The 19,776-nt window shown below is 35.9% G+C and overlaps 1 protein-coding gene across 2 annotated transcripts in view; it reads right to left on the minus strand.

Annotated features, from left to right (window-relative positions):
• Positions 1–2,317: 2,317 nt before the first annotated feature.
• NEIL3 (nei like DNA glycosylase 3) overlaps positions 2,318–19,776 on the minus strand; it is a 43,211-nt gene continuing 25,752 nt past the window's right edge. The window contains exons 7-10 of one of the 2 annotated variants that reach the window (XM_011371471.2): positions 11,862–12,028; positions 9,977–10,397; positions 4,110–4,284; positions 2,318–2,763 (exon numbers count right to left, since the gene is read on the minus strand). In XM_011371471.2, the coding sequence (XP_011369773.1) occupies positions 2,587–2,763; positions 4,110–4,284; positions 9,977–10,397; positions 11,862–12,028 (940 nt within the window). In that variant the 3' untranslated portion in view covers positions 2,318–2,586. Of the gene's footprint in view, positions 2,764–4,109; positions 4,285–7,084; positions 8,041–9,976; positions 10,398–11,861; positions 12,029–19,776 lie in introns of those variants that run through there. The other variant, XM_023538159.1, reaches the window with a different exon arrangement.

A 19,776-nucleotide genomic window follows, 5' to 3' on the forward strand; every position in this document is an offset into this window, starting at 1 on the left:
AAAAACAGGTATTGATTATAGGACTGAAAAATACAAACATTAAAATTAAAAAAAAAGGCTAAATGGTCTCAATAGTAGAGTGAAGATGACAGAGAATCAAGTCAGCAGTGAATGTAAAGGCAGATCAATAAAATTTACTCAATCTGAACTAGAGAGAGGTGGGGGAGGGGAAAAATGAATAGCGTTTCGGGATCTGTAGGACAATAACGATCTAATGATCTAATATTGTATCACTGGACTTTCATAAGGAGTGGAGGAAGAGTGTGAAACTGAGAAAATGTTTGAGGAAATAGTGGTTGAAAACTTCCAAATCTGGTAATAGGTGTTACACCTACATACTTAGCTCTGTTATAACTAGCATTCTTGAAGATTTGATTTTCAGTCTGCTACCATTTCCCTTTACCATTTACTTCAATGAACATAGCTATAGTAGCTGCTTTAAAATCCTTGTTTGCTAATTCCAACATCTTGGTCATCTTGGGGTGGGGTTTGGTTGTTTGTCTTTTCTCTGAAATTGGGCCACATTATTTTGGTTTTTCTTACATTGCATAATTTGCTATGACTCCTGAATGTTGTGGATATAATGTGGTAGAGACTGGATTTGGTATATTCCTCTAGAGAGTGTCAATGTTTTTGTCTTGGCAATTAATTTGGTTGGATTCAAACTGTGAATTTTGGGGACAGTGGGTCAAATCTGGGTTCAGTTCCTTTCTTTGGCTGCTCTGTGTTCAGTCTATCCCACCCATGTGTGTGTGGTTCAGGGGTCAGTCAAGACACAAGCAGTTTAAACACAGAACTTGGGACTCTTTCTTTTGGAAAGTCTTGAGAATTCCCTCTTTCCAGTGGCTGGGTTTCCCAAGCTGCCTGCTGGCTCTTCAGGCCAGAAAGCCTGCGGGTTTTCTGCCAGAGTTCTGGCCATGCTGCTTCATACTGACTCTGTTCACAGGATAAAAACCGAAAAATAAGAAATCACTTCTAGTTGCTCCTTTCTCCCAGATCTTAGTCCCTCCAGAACCTGCCTGCTTTTCTTCACTCTCCAGTATTGTTTTTGATTTTATCCAGAATTTAAAGTTAGGTTCAGTGGGAGCTAACTCTATAATGGAATCAGAAACCTCCTTGAGATATTGAAGTGAAATTTTGTTAAAAATTTAGTTAGGCAGAATGCCATTTTTTTAAACACCCATCTTTTCTAAATAAGACTCTGTTTTGTCTATCCATCTAGTTCTTTGATACTTCTCAGCAAAATTTTCTCCATATGAATCCTGCACATTTCTTATTAGATAAGTATCTACATTTATCATATTGAAATCGAATTTCATTTCCCCGTTTCCTTGTAATTAATTTGCTAATTTTTGGAGACCGGAATTTATGGAAGCCTGATTTGCAATAGGCCTTTCCCCTCCTTGTGACACAATTAACTTGCAATTTCCTTCTGAATACACACATAAACTTCATGTCTGGTCATTACGATTGTTCGTGGTCCAGTCCAGTTCCCGATCCGCCCGAGAGTCACTGCTCTGTTGAAATTTTTGGGTTAAAATCACTGATATTAGCTTGATTGTAATTCTATCTCTTCAGTGTAGAGCTCAAACACATTTAAGATTACGAAATATGCTCAGTCCTTGCTGGTAACCTAATATGCTGTTAATTTCTAGAGCTCTGCATAGAAAATTCAGTGATAGAATTGGAAAGGGGTTCAAGCTATCCTCCGTGCTTTTTATTCAATAGATTGGACCAGCTCTGAATGGAATTTTCTATAAATACACAGAAATACCTTAAGACTGAGGTTTTTTTCTTTTGGGAAATAATCATACAGTTGCCTGAACTAAATTCAAAAAAAAGAAGAGTTAAGATAAAACTAAATATTTAAAAAGTAGTACATAATTAAGCTTTTGAAATTATTTTTAAACATTAATTAATAGATACTAAAATCAAGATCAGAAAAAAATTAAATCTACATCTCTTTAAAAGATATATAGACAACTTCTGTTCTTAAATGTTACTTTTATATTCTGAATCCCTATAGCTTTCCATGAAAATGCATCTGAAGTTATAGAAGGGTTGGCATGTCTCTAGCATCTAAGAGGAACTTGATGTTTGTTGAACAGAATTTAAAAAGCATTCTTTTCCATAAAGGAGATCTCATTTCTTAAATTTTATTTAAGAAAACAAAAAGTACCTTTAATCACATATTATGAATAGTGGCGATACCTGAAAAAATATTCATTTGAGAGAATACCTTCTTATTTTATTGTACTGCATAATCCCTTCCTAAAAAAAAATCATTGCTTTCCCAAAAAAGTTACAAGAGACCAAAAACATACTAAAAATACTTTATTGTCACTAATAAATGCATTAAATATATATACTAAATGGAAAACACTGTACATTTGATGAAATATACAGCATTCATCAAGGTAAAAAATATATACTCATAGAATGGAAAGATTGCACACATAAAAAAATAATTTCTCAAATGTTGCAATAGATATTCTGTAACTTTTCTCTTAAACAAAAGAGGACTAAATAATTATAGTCTGAAGGAATTAAAGGCTGGATATTCTACAGAAAGAGGAGATACTAACATCATGGAAGAATATTTATTCCTGGCCCATTTTCTGCCCACTGGAAAAAATTGCACTGTTTGTCCTTACCAAGAGGACACGCAAAAAAATTCTTTCCATTATTAGGTCCAATCTTCAACACTGTTCTCATGATGGAGCGTTTGCCATGGTTGCAGAATGGGAAGGACAGATCTGCCCACTATGGGAGAAAAACAGAAAGACTGTAAAGTTTAGATGGAAGTTAGGATGATGAGCAGGCTAAACCCAGGTGCGTCTGATTAGTGCCGTGTTGTCTTCATTGCTACTATTAATCTGACATTGTAAAACGGACATAAGTCATTAGTTGTTGCCCTCAAAAAAAGCTTATATACCATAAGCGTCTCTTACAATTTTTCTTGAATCACACAGAAAATTGCCGTAATTTTGAGCTTCCCTTCGCCTTGCTGTAAAGCAAACACCAATGTTTCTGCTATAGATTTTAGTTAAAACTATTATGATTCAAGATTTGTCCTTGATTCTAATACTAAATCTCTTTATTCTCTAATTTTTCTTAAATAATTCAATACAGAATTATGTGAACTAATTTAGGCAGATTCCACTGTATTGTTCTTATCCTTATTAATTTTGGCCACAAGAGAGGTCTAAAGCAGGTTATGCTATTATTAATATTGCTAATATTTTCTCCATTACATCTATAAAAGCTTCTTAAGGAGACAATCTATAAGTTTTGTAAGATGGAGGCACATCTTGTGCTGGAGTTAACATCTAAAAATCATTATCACATTTTCCCTGGCAAATTCCCTAGAGAGATATACCCTGTCGAAGATAGGTATTTTCTCTCTCGATAAGCCCAACCAGAAAATTTTTGCACCAGCACTGAAACAGATCATTTTTTTTTTTTCAATGTTGCACCAGATGAAGCAGTTGGGAAAATATGCATCTTTAACATTAGAAGCACACTCAGCATAGCCGGTCCTCACACTCTGAGGAATGCAGATTCTTGGCTCCTAGTTCACATTCATTTTCAGGGTCAAACTCCCAGATCAAAAACATGTGAGGAATTATCTATATCTACATTGTTACCACGCCATATCTTTTGTTGGGCCAACTCATGTAGTAGGATTCACTGTTTACTGTAAATCCAAGGCATGAGAATTATTTTTTTCATGTACCTCTCTATCCAGCGCTTAAGTGGAAGGTTTTGATGTAGCCCTGACATTAGGAAGTGCAAATTTTTATCGTCAACTATCTAGCTGTCTGGGAAAATTACTCACTACTTTTCTTACCTTTCTATAAACCAAGGGCAACACTTCTACACTGGTTACAAATATGATACACTCTACTAATCTAATAGCTATTATTTGATTAATTTTTTTTGATGAACCTCCTTGAATTTTAATTTATTCAACATTCAGGCTTTAGACCGAATGTCAATATGGCTATTTAAAATTTAAAGGAAAACTGGAAAAGGATTGCTATTTATTACAACTTAATAACCGAAGCATTCAATTATACTATAGTAAGCTTGATAAATCTTACACTTACTTCAAAAAATCCACATTGTGCTTCTCTAGGTAGAGGACAAGCGTAAAACTGCCTGCCCTTGTTTTCGCCATCCTTCCTCACAACTCGGAGAACGCAGAGACGGTTGTGTTTACTGCAGCGAGGGCTGTGAGCAGTTAATGTACAAGTACCATCTGTCATATTAATTTGAAGTTCACTGAAATGACAGGTTATAAAATAACTAAAGCATAATAGTGGTAAAGGGATCATTCACCGCTCCTCAACCCCATGCTAGAATCCCACTTGTACAAAGAAATTGTCAACTTTAGGTAATTACACAAACTGCTAAGTCTTTTTAAATCTTGGTTTTTGCGGGTAATTCTAATTTTCTTCCAAAGTAACCTATGTATCTAAAGTACATGAAATTTCTAAGAATAACACACAGAGGAATTGTGCATCTAATATATCCATTTTTCTTAGTTTTCATTTGTGATACTTGATTCTTCTCTTATCCAACATTACAGTGTGGCCACGTTTATTTCCTCTAAAATATGCTTCAAGTCCAGCTGTCCCCTTTCACCTCACAAAGTACCTAGAGTCACAGTCTTTAATTATTTTCTCATTGGTAGCCAACTCCTGTCAATGGCTCTGACTAGACCAAAGAGATCACTCTTTCTACTGTCCACTTTAAAAACAATTTTTGAATTTTTTCTTTGATCAAGGCCACTATAACAGTTGCAATCATATTTCAGCAAGAACGGGCTGCCTGGCTGAGTAGAAATGTATATTTTGTAAAGCTAGTAGGGAAGCTTTATTCTCCCCCACGATAAGATCAAAAGGACCTGCGAGTTACTCCTGTACACAGGGCACAAATGCTAGAAGCTGGCCTTCTGCTGCAGCTGCATGAGAGGGATTTTCTCTTTAAAAAGGGGCTTCATGATTATTTTTGATTTTTTTAATATTTTGCATATTTTTAATGATACCTTTATAAGAGTTAGTCTTTTTAATAAACTAGATGAAAAGAGCTCATATTAAAACCAGAAGTTCTTCTCCTTAATGGTCCCACTTTTTAACTTTTTAATGATAAAAAGATTCATCTTTTCTATTATTTTAATTTCTAAAAAACAAAATATCAGTCTTAAATAATTTTTTTAAATACTCATAAATCAAAAGTAGTTCTCCTTTATTTGCTTCCTAAACTAGGTGCTCTTCGACTGATGATGGGTTACGTCCCGATAAGTCACCATAAATGAAAATATTCTAAGTCAAAAATGCATTTAACACACCTAACTTAAAGAACATTATAGCTTAGCCTAGTCTACCTTAAATGCCCTCAGAACACTCACATGAGCCTACAGATGGACAAAATCACCTAACACAAAGCCTAGTTTGTAATAAAGTGTTGACTATCTCATGTAACTATACGTATCTCTTCACCATCATAAAGCTGAAAAATTGTAAGTCAGACCATTGTAAGTCCGGGACTATCGGTACGTTTTTCATGTACTTGTTCCTATAATGATGCCTGAAGGCATCATATCTAATTAAAACATTCAAAAGTCTTTCCCCCTATCCAGTTTTATTGAGCTGTAACTGACATATAAGTGATCTTTTACTTGCATAAAATTCGTTTAAACTCATTTATAAAACAGATGTTTAAATATATTGCTTTAAATGGACTCAAACTTTCTAATGTTTGGGATGGACTCATTCTGAGGGGTTTCTGAAACTGTGCGGCAGGCATTTGTAAGATGAAAGCAGCTGTAGGCATCGCTAAGGAAATCATTACTGTGAAATATTTTGCTGGTAACTGTTTTGTTGGTTAAGTTCTTCAAGGTGGGGATGGTGGCTCATATTTTAGAATCACGGGTAATACCAACTTGAAATAGAGAAGCTGAGAGGTTACAAGCCTGTTCTTTTCACAACTCCTCTCCATTTCACCAACCCTCCCAACTGCCTCCAAAAAAGGCAATATTAAAACTTTAATTTTGAAGGAAGCTAAATATATGGATGGTCATAGAGAAATCAAGAGATTTTACGACTGGAGCAAGTAGGTCATAAACAGTGCTTTTGAAAATTTTTTTTAAAGGAGAAAAAAGGTTAAGAATATTAACAGAAAGAAATGAAATGTTGCTCTCATTAAAAGAATGGACACAGGCAAAGATAGTTTTATATATTATTTTGAACGTGGCTGTCTGTGATAACAATTAAACATTTTCTAATCCATTTGCTTCAACCTAGAAACCTCCTAGTTCCACGTATCTAAGAAGAGGTTTAGATTCTCTTATTAGTAAAGCTCTTCTGAGAAGGTGACACAGTGGAAGGTAGGCTTAAGGAGAAAAGGAAAGACCCCAGTGTCTTCTATTGGTTTCTCTCTTCTGTCTTCCATTCCACCTCTTCCTCGGTATAAAGTTAAAAACAGCCATATGCTATCTAATCCCTATACTCAGAATGTCCACTGACAGGAAGTACCAGCATCAGGTAGAAACTCCTTAGAAACACAGATAACCTGCCCCTACCCCAGATTCCTGGCAGAATTAGAATTGCATGTTAACAAGATTCCCAGATAATTTATAAGCACATTAAGTTGCAAAGCACAGAGTTAATATAACGAAGATACTGATGCCACCTGTGATAACGTTAGCTCTAAATATGCACAGCTAATCTTAATTTTATGATAGAAATCATTATCCAAGATAATTAATGTTCTAATTAATTGAGGACATCTTGGTTCCTCTTTGTTTCAATCTTTTAAAATTTTTCTAAATCGTAGCAGAGCATTTCTTTAGGTAAACTTGGCATACAGAATAGTTTAACTTATTTTGATAATTAGGACCATCATTTTAAATATTAATACTGGGTTATAAATAGTCTATTAATATAATAGTTCAGAGGTCAGTAAATCTTTTCAGATAACATATTTTAGGTTTACGGCTATGACGGTCTCTGTTGCGACTAGTCAACTCTGCTGTTGTAGCACGAAAAGCCGCCATAGAAAATATGTAAACCAATGGGAATGGGATGTGTTCCAATAAAACTTTATTTACAAAAACATGTGGCAGTCTGGATTTAGTCCTGCTAGCTGTAGTTTGCTGAGGTAGAGGTCATTAGAACCCAGAGAAATACCTGATGCCCAATGGCTTCTCAATAAATACTTATTAATTAATAAACAAATAAAATTGAATAGAGATCAGACAAAAACTATGATCAAGGACATTGCTAAGCACAGGTGTGTAATTTCAAAATAGATGTTATTTTTCAGTGATCAGTTTATCACAGTTTAACTCATTTTACACTGTCTAAAATTTTTTGAATGAATGTCTCATTGAATGTAAATTTTATAGTTCAGTGGTATTTGAAGGATTATAACAAACAAAGGTTAAATGACCTGTCATGGATGGTCCCAGGTAGTTCTGAAATCCTCGGGCACTGAAAACTCTAAAAGGTGACCCAGAAGCATGCCTAAGGTGTCAGTGCTTCATGGTAATTAGAGGAGGAACTCTGGGAACCCTGATGGCAGCAGATATGAGAAAATATTAGTGATTCTGCTAGTTCTGTTTCACTTACCTACATGATGAGCCTTGCAACAGCTCAGAAAAAAGTTTAACCTGAAAGATATGTATTCTTTGAAAAATGTATCTCTGTGTTTTGCTCTCTATCTACAACGAGTGGAACAAAGACTTAAAACTGTATTTAGCAGTTATTCTTAACTTCTTAAGAATTGGTTCAACCATCTAATTTATAATCTAGTAGCTGGATAAAATTCAAGGATATCTAAAGACCAGTCTGAAAATATGCCTTATCAACATGTGGTGATGAGATCAGTAATTAAGAGAACAAAAGGCAAATTAATTACCATATAATTATTAAAGAAAAAACAACCTGGCTATAAATTCTGAGTGGACCACCTGCTTTAATCGTATTATGTTGTGAGCTTCTGCATGGCATCTTGTCCACAAGATGAACACTGTAGCTGCCAGACGAGGAGAAAAATGAAAAAAATGACAGTAATTTGCAATTTATTCCTAGTAAAGTGGCTGGGTGCAGAAGGGCTGCTGGGTAAATGTATTTCACCACTTGACATTTATTTAGCTAGCTGATCTTGATTGATTTTAGTCTCAGTCCTTGGGTTTTTATATTCCACACATACACATGCTGCAGTGTTTCTAAGTAATGCCGTGTGCTGGGATTAATCATATGACCCTATTACTAATGGCTTATGAAGAAATCATTTAAATTTAAGGTTACATTAATGTTTTTTTAAATCCTTAATTCATTAGTTAAATTGTCTGAGATTTTCTATAAAGCACTAAGGAAATAAAAATATGCCAAGATATTTCATCTGGGTACAGTAAATGTTGCAATATTTTCAAACGATCACATCTGCTTCTTTCCACTTAAGCTAGAGAACAGAAAAGGCTGTACAAAAATGATTTTCTTACAGGATAGCCTCCCAACTTAAACACTCTTAACTAGCTCTTTCGTGAAATTTCATCATGAGACATTAATTAGGGTTAGAGTAAAAAGGTAATATACTGATCCAGTCAGTTAAAGTTTGGCCCTCATAATTTAATTCAAAAGGATATCATTTGGAAGTATTATGGAAAAAATTGAAAGCAGTTATTATAATATAAACAAATTCTTTTTAAAAATCAGTCAAGGATAAATCATCAAGATTAACTGATGGTAAATTTAAAGTTGGGATAGGAAACTTGAGAAAAAAGCATCTATTGACCATTTATTCTGAAATAAACTTTAAGGATTCCCAGAGATTGGTATGGGAGCATACACCAAGTGATCCCTCATCTCAACGAAGATCCCTCATCGAATGAAGACTCTTTGCATCAGCAAAGGCAGAGCTAATCAGAAGAGAAGCTAGCAATTAGAATCCTCTGAGATTATTTAGATCCCACCCACAGTAACCCCCTGCTTGTCTCCCATTGGCAAGACAAGACACATGAGAAGAAGGCTTTTTATCTTCACTCCACTTAAAATAATCTTCACTTCACTTAAAAATGCTAGATATACAGTACCTCCCTTCTGAAGAAAAGAAGAAAACCGACAAACAGCTTGAAAAGAAAATTGTGGAGAGATGTCTCTCTCTGATGGAGGCATCCCATCAGGTAGGGATAGTTAGGAGGCTCAGATAAAGGGCCTAGACAAGGTGAGAAGGGAGTGTTGTGGACAGTTTCGGGAGCTGTTAATAATCATTAAGGAACAAGGGATGACACTGTCATTAAACCTTCTGTATCTCTGATGTCATCAGTTAGGGTTTTCCCCTGGATGTGTTTTTGGTAGTCTCATAAAATATATCTGGTTGGGTAGTATTTATTAGGTGAAAGTATAGCTCTTTAATTTCAGATGAAAATGTACCACACATGTTCTTTAGGCTGTTTTGGTTAAAACAAAGAACACGATCCCAGACGGCCATTTGATATACAGCCACTTTCTTTAGCAGAAATACCACTAAAGAATCTCAGATCTCTCTCTTTAGAAAAGAAACACTTAGTAAACTGTTATAAATGATAGTCTCCTTTTTAGATGAACTATCTTTCATGGGAAAGAAATTTTTAAAAAAAGGCTAACAGTGGTGATTGATAACTGGTAAGATTATGGGGGATTTAAACATTTTTCTTTATACTTCCCAAATATTCTGTACTGAGCATGTATATGGTTACAGTCAGAAAAAAAATAACTTTTTACAGATGTAGGAGATTCTGCTTTTCATTCTCTCCTCCTTTCTTATATTACAAGCTGAAGAAGGCAAGGAAAGCACATGACTATAATCATCTCTCAGGGTTTGACTTACTTGACCACGACCAACTCAACTTCTTTAGCCATGGATAATTTTTCTCTCTTCTTAAAACTTAATGCAAATACCTTAAATATCAAGGTTAGAAGCATCGTACCTGTTAGAGAGTCCCGGGTTGCAACTTTCAAGACCTGGTGATGAGTAATGGGTTCTTTTCAGTTTTTTATATGCTGAACTACATAATTTAGACTGAGAACAGACCATGGGTGATAGGTTTACTGTGTTAGATGGTTGAGCCATATTGTTTGCTCTCTCCTCTAAGGGGTCTGGTGTATCACTAAAACCAACGTTAGTGGGAGAAGAGTTCTGAAATTCCCCATTTGGTGTCTGGTTTTGGCTTTTTTTTCTTTTCGAAGTAATAGATTTATTGCTAAAATCGGTCAAGACGAGGGTTGTAGCTCCAAATGCAGTTTTCCTGTTGATCTTTATTTCTGTACTTGGTTTTCCAAAGCTATTATAAGGATACTTCACTAAGTTGTTACAGGCAATAGAACTTTCTGCATTCTCTAGTGTTGAATCTGGAAGGAGAAATAAGTAATTCTATAGCATTCCTATAAATTTCTATAATATTGACTATTTGAAACATCTTATTTGATTAAAATATTTAGTTCACTATTATAGTGAACTAATATAGAGAACTAATAACACAAAGTTAGCCTGGGCAATTCAAAATTAACAATCTTCTGGTTAAGACATGAAGTATTATATAAAGTGCAAAATTTCAACATCTTATAGGGACTCAGAGTTGGCTTTAACAAAGATTTATATTTGCTTCACATTATGTTTAAACATTTAAAGAATATTCAGCCATCACTTTTGTTACTATTAGGCAAAGTGTTAAGGAAGTGGTAATTGAGAGATGAAATCTCAAAAAGCTTTAGATCAGCATTAGAGGCCTACATCTAGATTGTCAGGAATGTTTCTCTGACAAGACAAAATGAAAGGCTTATTACAAATAAGAAAAGATGAATTACAAAGACTTGACATTTATTAAAAATGTTTCAGCAAAGCATCCTAGAATTTTGGAATCTGGACTGTAATATATTCCAAATTGTAGTAAAGATATATATATATATGTCTATCATACTCAGAAAAAAAAACAAAAAACAAAAACAAGCAAATAGTGAGATGTGTAAAGGCATTTCAGAAAGTTGAAATAAATGTGGAAACCTAAGACTGGTTTTCTGAGAGCTCTCTGTTGAATGACACTGGAGAGGGAGGGACTGAAATAGGGGAAGGGGTTCCTTCTCCCAGCAAAGCTGTGCAAGGGGCGATGCCAGATTCTCTGGCCCGGAGAACAAAACACGATATGACAGCCAACACAATGGGCGGGTCCATAAGTCAAGAATGAACTTTCCCATCTCTAATTGAAGAAAGAAATAACACTTTGAGAACACAATAGAAGCTGCATCAATGAGATGGTTCTTAATCACAGGTTTCCTCTGAGGTTTTACATTTTCTGAACCCATGAAATTGTGAGCTATAGAGAGTTATTTTGAAAGATTTCAATGAAATCAGTACAATTGTCTGGGTAAAGATTTTAATAACAAGGGGTAGGAAGGATAAAGAAGAGAAAAAATTCAGCATTTTTCTATTCCACCTGCAAAGATATTCTTACAGAAATCCTCCCTTTCAATTTATGAGACACTTGGACTGAATAACAAACTCAAAAGTTGCTGAAATCTGCATAAAACAAAGCTTTATTGAATAATTCATCAGAAACAGTAGAGAACAGATGTTATCGTCTCAGTTTTTTGAGATACAAAGGCACATACTCTTTTAGCACAAGCATGTTTTCCCTCCCTCTCAACAGAGTATTAGCATGGTTTACATGCAAAGGCTGGCAATTCTTTTTAAACCTTTCAGAAACGAAGCATTTCCCCTAGTTATAAAATACCCAGATAGAACAGGATACACACTTGACTTGGTATAATTAAACCTCTTTAAAATGAAATGACCTCAAAATCCAAATTCAGTCTTACCTATAGGCCTTGCAGTCAGGCAAGCATCACATGCCTTAGAAGAAGGTCTATTTATCAGTGTACAGACCAAACACGTCCACTGTTCTTCACATCTCCGAGCTACTTCATCTACATGATCTCCGCTGCTAGATGTCCAGCTGATTGTAGTGTTTCTGGTTGGCAGCTTCCTATAAAAGAATTTTTAAAAATAATCATTAACGCTGTTATTATTGCCTTGTTCTTATACATTTTGGGTATTTTAGAAACTATTACAGAACTCTTAATTTGCCCCAACACTATATATTTATTATTGTTTACAAGTTCTAACTATCTCAGAATAAAGTTTTCATTTGGGCCCTGCTGGTTGGTGTCAAAGACAGAAATATCAAATAAAAGATTTTATTCAGTCAGAGTTTGTGTGTGTGTTTTTAAAACCATTTAAAATACTTGACAAAACCACTAGGAAGCATTTCTCAAATAAGGTTTTAACTAAGTGGTACCCTTCCCAAAGCAAAACTAAAATATCCTTATTCAACCAAATTAGGGGTGAGAAAGAGTTATGCAGATATTAGAGCACTTAAAGTAAAATGAGTAAAGTTTTACATTTACTTCATGTGCCTTCAGAATTTCTCAGCAGTATTTACTATGCACTATATCAATTAGTTAATCTATACTGATGACAAGGATAACTATCTCCATGTTATTTCTCTTCAGGGAAAAATGTTTCATGTTAAATATCCAATTAACAGGTTACTGAGAAAACAATAAAACCAACCCTGATTTTTGGCCACAAACGAAAATCATGATTCTCTACTTGGAATTATTTACTGAGTACTTATTGTTACACAAAATGCTTTTATAAGCTCTGGGGTAGTCCTACTATTTAATACACAGCTGAGTCTATAAAACACGTCCCATGGTTAAGCAACCATGACAGTGTCATGGATTCTTTTCATGATTCCGATAATTAATATTTAAAAAAGTTCTTTTTTTAAAGGCTAAGTACTTTACACTTCAGAACATGAGTTCTTTGATTTTCAAAGATAGCCTTGCCTTCTGTAACATTTTGCTCCTTACGTGTAATTACACCAGTTTTAAAATTCAGGCTTGTCTGGTAAAATAATAAATAGCATAAGAAAATCTGAAAATAAGACATATCTCATTATGGTTCTCGTACCTTTATTTACCTTGACTTTTAATGGCATTCAATATTTCTTATTCGTGAGGACTCCCAGAGCTACTATAGTCTGTTTACTTGACCTAGTCCCCGCCCTCTTACTTTGAAAAGCAGCATGATGCTCTTAGTCACAATGGTTACACTTTAAATAACCTTCAGATTTTCAATGTGCTCCAACTTTTCACCATTTTCATCTTCTATAAATTTCACTAACTATAACATGATATTTATTGTTACATACAGAAGCTTTGAAAGCATTTTTTCTTTACTGCTCCATTTCTTAATCACCTACAAATAAATTCTTTCCAACCTCCACTTGGATGTATAGCAAGAACATTTCAAAATGAGATGCCTATAGTAGGCTGAACAATGGCCTCTCAAAGATATCAGGTCACAAAACCAGGAACCTGTAAATGTTACTTTACAAAGAAAAAGAATCTTTGGAGATGTAATCAAGGCTCTTGATAGGAGATCCTGGATTATCTGGGTAGTCCTGGATTATCTAGCTGGTCCCTTTATCCAAACACAAATATCCTTGTAAGAGAGAGGTAGAGGGAGATTTGACAGACACGAAAAAGAAGAGGAAGCAATGTAACTGCAGAGGCAAAGATTAGAGTGATGCAGCCACAGACGAAAGAACACTGGCAGCCACCAGAAGCTACAAAAGGCAAGGAATGGATTCTCCCCTAGATGTGCTGAGGGAGCACAGCCCTGCCCACACCTTAATTTTGGCCCAGTGAAACTGGTACTGAGCTTCTGCCATCCCGAACTATGAGAGATTAAAATTCTGTTGTTTTAAGCTATCAAGTTTGTGGTACTTTGTTATGGCAGCCACAGAAACCAGTACAAATGAAATTCATCATCCTCATTCCTCCCAATCTGCAACTCTGCTTATTTGTCTCATTTCAGTAAATGGCATCACCGTGCATGTAATTAGGCCAAACACCTATGAGTCATCCTTGATTCTTCTTACTCTCACATCTACACGCAATCAGCAAATCCTGGGGGTTCTGCTGCAAAGGCAAATGTCCCAGCAGCTTAGGAAGCTTCCAGGGCTTGGTGCATTCTCCCTGATGAACCAGGGTGGGAGCACGGAGAACAGAAGCAGTATTCCAGCTGCATGCTGGAGGCTGACAGCAGTCTGTAGCCAGTCCTGGGCTCTCTCTAGGTGAGGCCCATGTGCGGCCAGCACAATCTGACGTCTGTTCAGTGCCCAGGGACAATGTGGATTGGGGACATCAAGGAGTAGCAGGACGTTCTTTAACTTCCAGGATGAGGATCTAAACTAGATGCTGCTGCATTCAGTGTGTAGGGCCATTCTGACTCAGGCTGCAGGTTCTTAAACACTTGTACACCCCACTACCAACCCAGGAACAGGCTCGTAGGGGTGAGAAACTGGGGTAGCTGAGGGAGATCCAAGGGCTGGGGTTCTCTAGGGTGGTAGTTCTCAGGGTAAGGTCCTCAGGCTAGCAGTGTCAGCACCTCGTGGGAACTTGTTAGACATACGGATTCTCAGGCCCTTCGCTGGACTTTTGATTTAGAAACTTTGAGGCCCAGCAATCTGTGTTTTACCAAGCCTCCAGGGGATCCTGGTGCCCAGGGGAGTTTAAGAACCAGCACTCTAAGGGCTTCCTTACAGACAAGGAGTCGTGCTTGAGAAAAATACTGTAGGGAAGGGGAGCGCTGTGCCATTATTGATAGCCAACTGTGAAGCTAGAAGACAGTTTTCTAATTTATCTATAATACAAAATATAATAATATTGTTGATGGGCATATGATAAGACAAGGAGTATGCAGTCGAATATGGAAGAAAGCCATTACATAGTCATGCCAAGCAGTTAACTATCGTATTTTTCTGATGTCTGTGGTATTTAAAAATTGTAATTTGTTGTGATTTCTCATTTCTGAATAATCACAGTAGGACTAAATTTTGTACTCATAATTTTTATTCGTTTTTATAAAGAAGGTTCCCAAAATTATATGTTTTAGTGTTTAACCCTATCTCAACTTCAAAAATATCCTTAATTCAACTGTTTTTTACCACCCCCCCTCTCTTTCGAGTCTCCATCATTTTACCATGGGCATACTGTTGAGGGCCCTGATGTCACACCTTCATTCTGGTTACACTGAAGTCACTTTTCCACACAGAGAGAAGTCACTTTATGTCATCACACTGCTCAAAAACTTCCCATGGCTTCCCAACCCATTCAACGTCAAAACTCCCCACACTGGTGAGAGTGATATTTTTCATATTGAAATCAATTATGTCCCTCTGGCTTTTCTTTAAAAAGTCTCCTCCCACTGGTATATAGAATTGCATAAATATTCTATAAATATAGGTTTAAAGAATAAATGTTGCCCTTACACATCTATTAAAACTGCTTTCTGGAAAGTCACCCTGATTTCTCAGTTGTCATATACAGTGGCCGTCTCTCAAGCTTCCCCTCTGTAACTCCCTCAGATTCATCTCTCTCAATCACTCTTCATCCCTCTTTCATGGGGTCCTTTTCTTCTTTTGATCACTGAAGTGAAGTTAATCTCAAGGCTCCCTACTGGCTGGTCTCTGTGCACGCTCTCAGCGATTGCAAATACCATCACATTCCACTACAAACTCAGAAAACCCCAAGGTGGGTAACGCAGAGGGGCTTTATTCCCAGAAACTGAGGCATAAAAAACAGGTGGGGGCTGATAGTGTCTCTGAGGAAACTCTGCCCTTCTCAGTGGAGACAGTTACTGCATGGGAACAACGGATTTTTCTTTGATTAAACAAAACAGATTATTTAAAAAAAATACTAATGTCAAAACTAAAACTAAAAGAAAGTTATGCAAAAGAAAGTAGCATTTAATGAAGGTATGAATAAAAAGAACTTCTAAGTTGCTTTCTAACTTCTATTTCAGTCGAATCAAATGCTGTTGCAGGCTAGTGCGCCTTTCTCATGAACACCAGCACTCCCTGAAAGCCCTTCAGTGTTTCTTCCTCCAAACCAGAAAGAGTTTACTACCACGAGGCCTGAGATTAGAGGCTTAAGCAGGAAGCAACTTAGACTCACCTTTATTCTTCCCAATTGTCCTATCTGTGGAGAGCCTGGACAAGGTCTCCTTCATAGGTTCTAGCTCCCAAGACTCGTTTGTTTTTAAATAACTTTTTCATTAAGTCTGTGAATTACCTCAGTGTTCATTTTGGCTACAAGACCCATAAATACCTATTTTAGTATAAGATAATACGAGATTGGTGTCTTTCATTGTAGTCAAAAGAACCCCTTTTAAATTATGTTTTTAAACATGACGGCTATGTCACCAAACCCTCTTCCCAAACAAGACTACCCTTTCAAGATGAGCCCATCACAGACTTTCTTCACAACTCTCAAATGCCCTGTAATTGTTCCATCCCCCTCGAAAATCTCTGCCAGGTCAGACCTGCCTTAACAACTGGTTTGCAAACATTGCTAAATTCTCTTTAACTAGCCACCAACTCTCCACACATTTCCAAATCAGATGGTTTTCAGAGACCTGGATATGTCTTCGTATAGGAACAAAACATCCTCCCCTTCCTGCAATTCTCCCCCATGTACTTATCAGCTGCTGTTTTCTCTTCCAGGAAATCCCTTTCCTGCCTCTAGTCTTTGGTGAATTCCTATTTCCCTCACCCTAAGCACAATTGTCATCTCCTTCAGAAAAAAATGTCTTTCTTCTTTGCAGATAGATTTAATTGTTTCCTCTTCTATACTTCCATTACCATTAGCACAAATGTGCCCCTTTACAACACTTCCATCCTGGGGTTTTAATGATCCATTTACTCATCTACTCCCCACATCAGAGCTTGAGCACTTTGAGTGGCTATATTCTATTTTGTTTTTGTAGTCCCAGTGCATGGCATATAGTAGATCCTAATAAAGGAAGTAAAAACAAATAAATTTAAAAACTTTTATAAAATAAAGATTCTAATAAGGAAAAAAGAAAGAATGCTGCTTCTGTCCCCTCGTAGGTCTCTTTCAGGGAACACTTGAGCCTTTAAAATCTAGTTTCAAAAAAACTTGTAATTAAGAATTATCGTATTTATATGATAAATAACATTTGTTTGATGATTTGGAAGAATAAGAATTTTTTTTTTTAAATCTCAAAACTATCAATTCATTGAAAACAAATAGAACATTAATCATTTATTCAGTGGGCAAATATATACTGAATGGCTTTTATCTGCCTCATATTGTGTTACACACATTTGGTCAAATTAACGTACATCTATAATATTAAAAATAAGGAAACCATAAATCTGTACAATATAATATCTAAACATATTTCAGAGCGCTATGACAGTAAAATAGGGTGAAGAAGTTGAAAGGAAGGGGATATGAAGCGCTTTGGAGAAAAGTAGTTCAGAACAAGAGGAGTGATAAAGAAAATGAAACACAAGGACAAGGAGGAAAAAAAGACAAAAAGACATATTTGTAAAGACATCAGTGGGGAATCTCTACCACGCAGCGTCTCCATCCCATCGCCATGAGCTCACCAGGGATGACATGGTGTCTCCCTTCTCCCAGGCTTCCACAAGGCCAAGTACTTCCCTGCTTGTCCTCTATTTCCAACCATATCATTTCATTTCCTTTGCTTACTCTTTTCCTCCTACTGCGTAGAAATGGATATTCCCTGAACTTCAGACCATATTGTTTTCTCTACACTTTCTCAGTGACTTGATCCCACTTAATACTTTAGCTGAAACACAGTGCTGAGCACCCTCAGGCCATTATCTCCCAGCCTGTCCTATGGCCCAAAAGACCTCTCTTCCAGATCCTCCACATCTCCTAAACCCAATCTGTCCTTTCCACTCTATCCCAACTTTCTCCGGCCCGTAAAGTGAAAATTTCTATTATTTAGGTCTGAAACTTTTTGCATTATTCTACATATCAAATCTGCCACAATTCTTGTTGACTTTTTAACTTTTTAAATTGAGTAAATACCTACTTTCCTCTCCATTTCCGGTGTCTTGACCTCATGCTTAGTAACCATCTCTCACCCATTATACTGTGCTAGCTTCTTCATACGGGTTTAAATCTCTTCATTTTCCATCTTAACTAGGTTACGAGTAATTAAAACTCAATCCATTGATATAGGCAAGACATTAACCATTCTCGGTACTATTAATGATCTCTACTATTTGATCCCACCCTTCTTGTAAAACTAGCTTTTAACATTGACCAACTTAAGCCCTCGTTTGTCTTGGCCAGTGTTATCATCCTCCCTCCAACATGCCATGCTGATTCGTGATTCGTGGTTTGTGGCCAAGCTCCTTCTTTCCAATTAAATAATGTTTTCTCATTTATTTAAACAAAATTCTAACTATCTTTCAAAAATAAACTTCAAATTACACTTTTTGTATGCGATCTTCCCAACCTTTTCTATTATTTATAAACTTCTAACATCCCTGGACTCTAGTAGCATTTAATGTGCTTCATGTCTATACTGGTTATTTTGGTTTATAATCACATATACTGCCCTGCAGCTACTTCATATTGTTAATATTTCTCCCAGCCTTCCCAAAGGGACATGTGGTCTTTTACCAGGGTAATTATGCATTGGGGAAAAGGAAATAATCAAGTCTTTTGGGGACTACTATAAACTGGTTCTGAACTCACACTAATTCCAGGAGACCCAAAACGTCACTATGGTCCATCAGTCAGAAAAGGGGCTTATGGAGGTCAGGTGATCGATAGAATTTAAGCTCAAGTTCATCTCACAGTAGGTCCTGTGTGTCCCTGAACCCATCATGTGGTTATTTCCCCAGTTCTGGAAAGCATAGTGGAATAGACAAACTCAGCTACTGGCAGAATCACCACTACTTACTTAAGTGTTTAGTAAGTAGTTGGTAGTAAGTAGTTGTTTCACCAAGACATAAATTCTGTAAAGAGATTTTGCTCATATTTTTTCTAAGTAAAGCAACATGTTTTGAAGATAGTTACATTTTTCTAATTATTGACATATCTATACCTTCTTATAATCACTTTACAAACGAGACTGAAGCCAAAGGCTGAATATTAACATCTGAGCTAGAGATTTTCTGCTGAATTCAGAAATGATCTAAAAATCATCTTGGGTCATTCTGGTTTTTTAATGCTGTTATTTACTATTTCCTTCCAAGAGTTCAAATACTTTCTAGTTATATTCTCTTATTAATAGCCTTTTAGTTACAGAATTGAGGCAAAAAGTATATCTTAAAATTAGATATCTCACCGTACGTCAACATGTTGAGGATTTTCCTTTTGACAGTGAGGACAAAAGTATGTCATTCTGTTATTCTCCCCTAAGCGACACACGGTTATTTTGCAGCAGCACCGACCACAATTAGGGCGCTTGTAAACCTTAAAGTGTTTAGAGACAATCGATCCTGCTTTACGACACTAAAAGCAAACAAACACATAACATAACATATCATGTTATCTACAAAACAGTGTTTCTAAGGAGCCAAAGATAAATTAAAAGTCATTTCTGAAAATAACTTTTTAAAAATTTATATGTTTATACATGTCCATATAATCTTTTCTTTCATCTGAAATAAAAATATTGACAAGATTCAGCAATATTTGTTAGATTTGTGTGACATAATTTAATAACTTATTAGTACTCAAAATTATTCTTTGCATAGCTTTATCCACTTATCTAAATGAGATATAAGAGTTCTATAATTATCTTTTGTGCTTTTAAGTTTTTTAATTAAACATAATTATGTAGTTAAAACAAAAAGACTAGATTAGCTTTAAATCT

Source organism: Pteropus vampyrus, unplaced genomic scaffold (assembly GCF_000151845.1).
Source record: "Pteropus vampyrus isolate Shadow unplaced genomic scaffold, Pvam_2.0 Scaffold8, whole genome shotgun sequence".
In the NCBI taxonomy this organism is placed as follows: domain Eukaryota; kingdom Metazoa; phylum Chordata; class Mammalia; order Chiroptera; family Pteropodidae; genus Pteropus; species Pteropus vampyrus.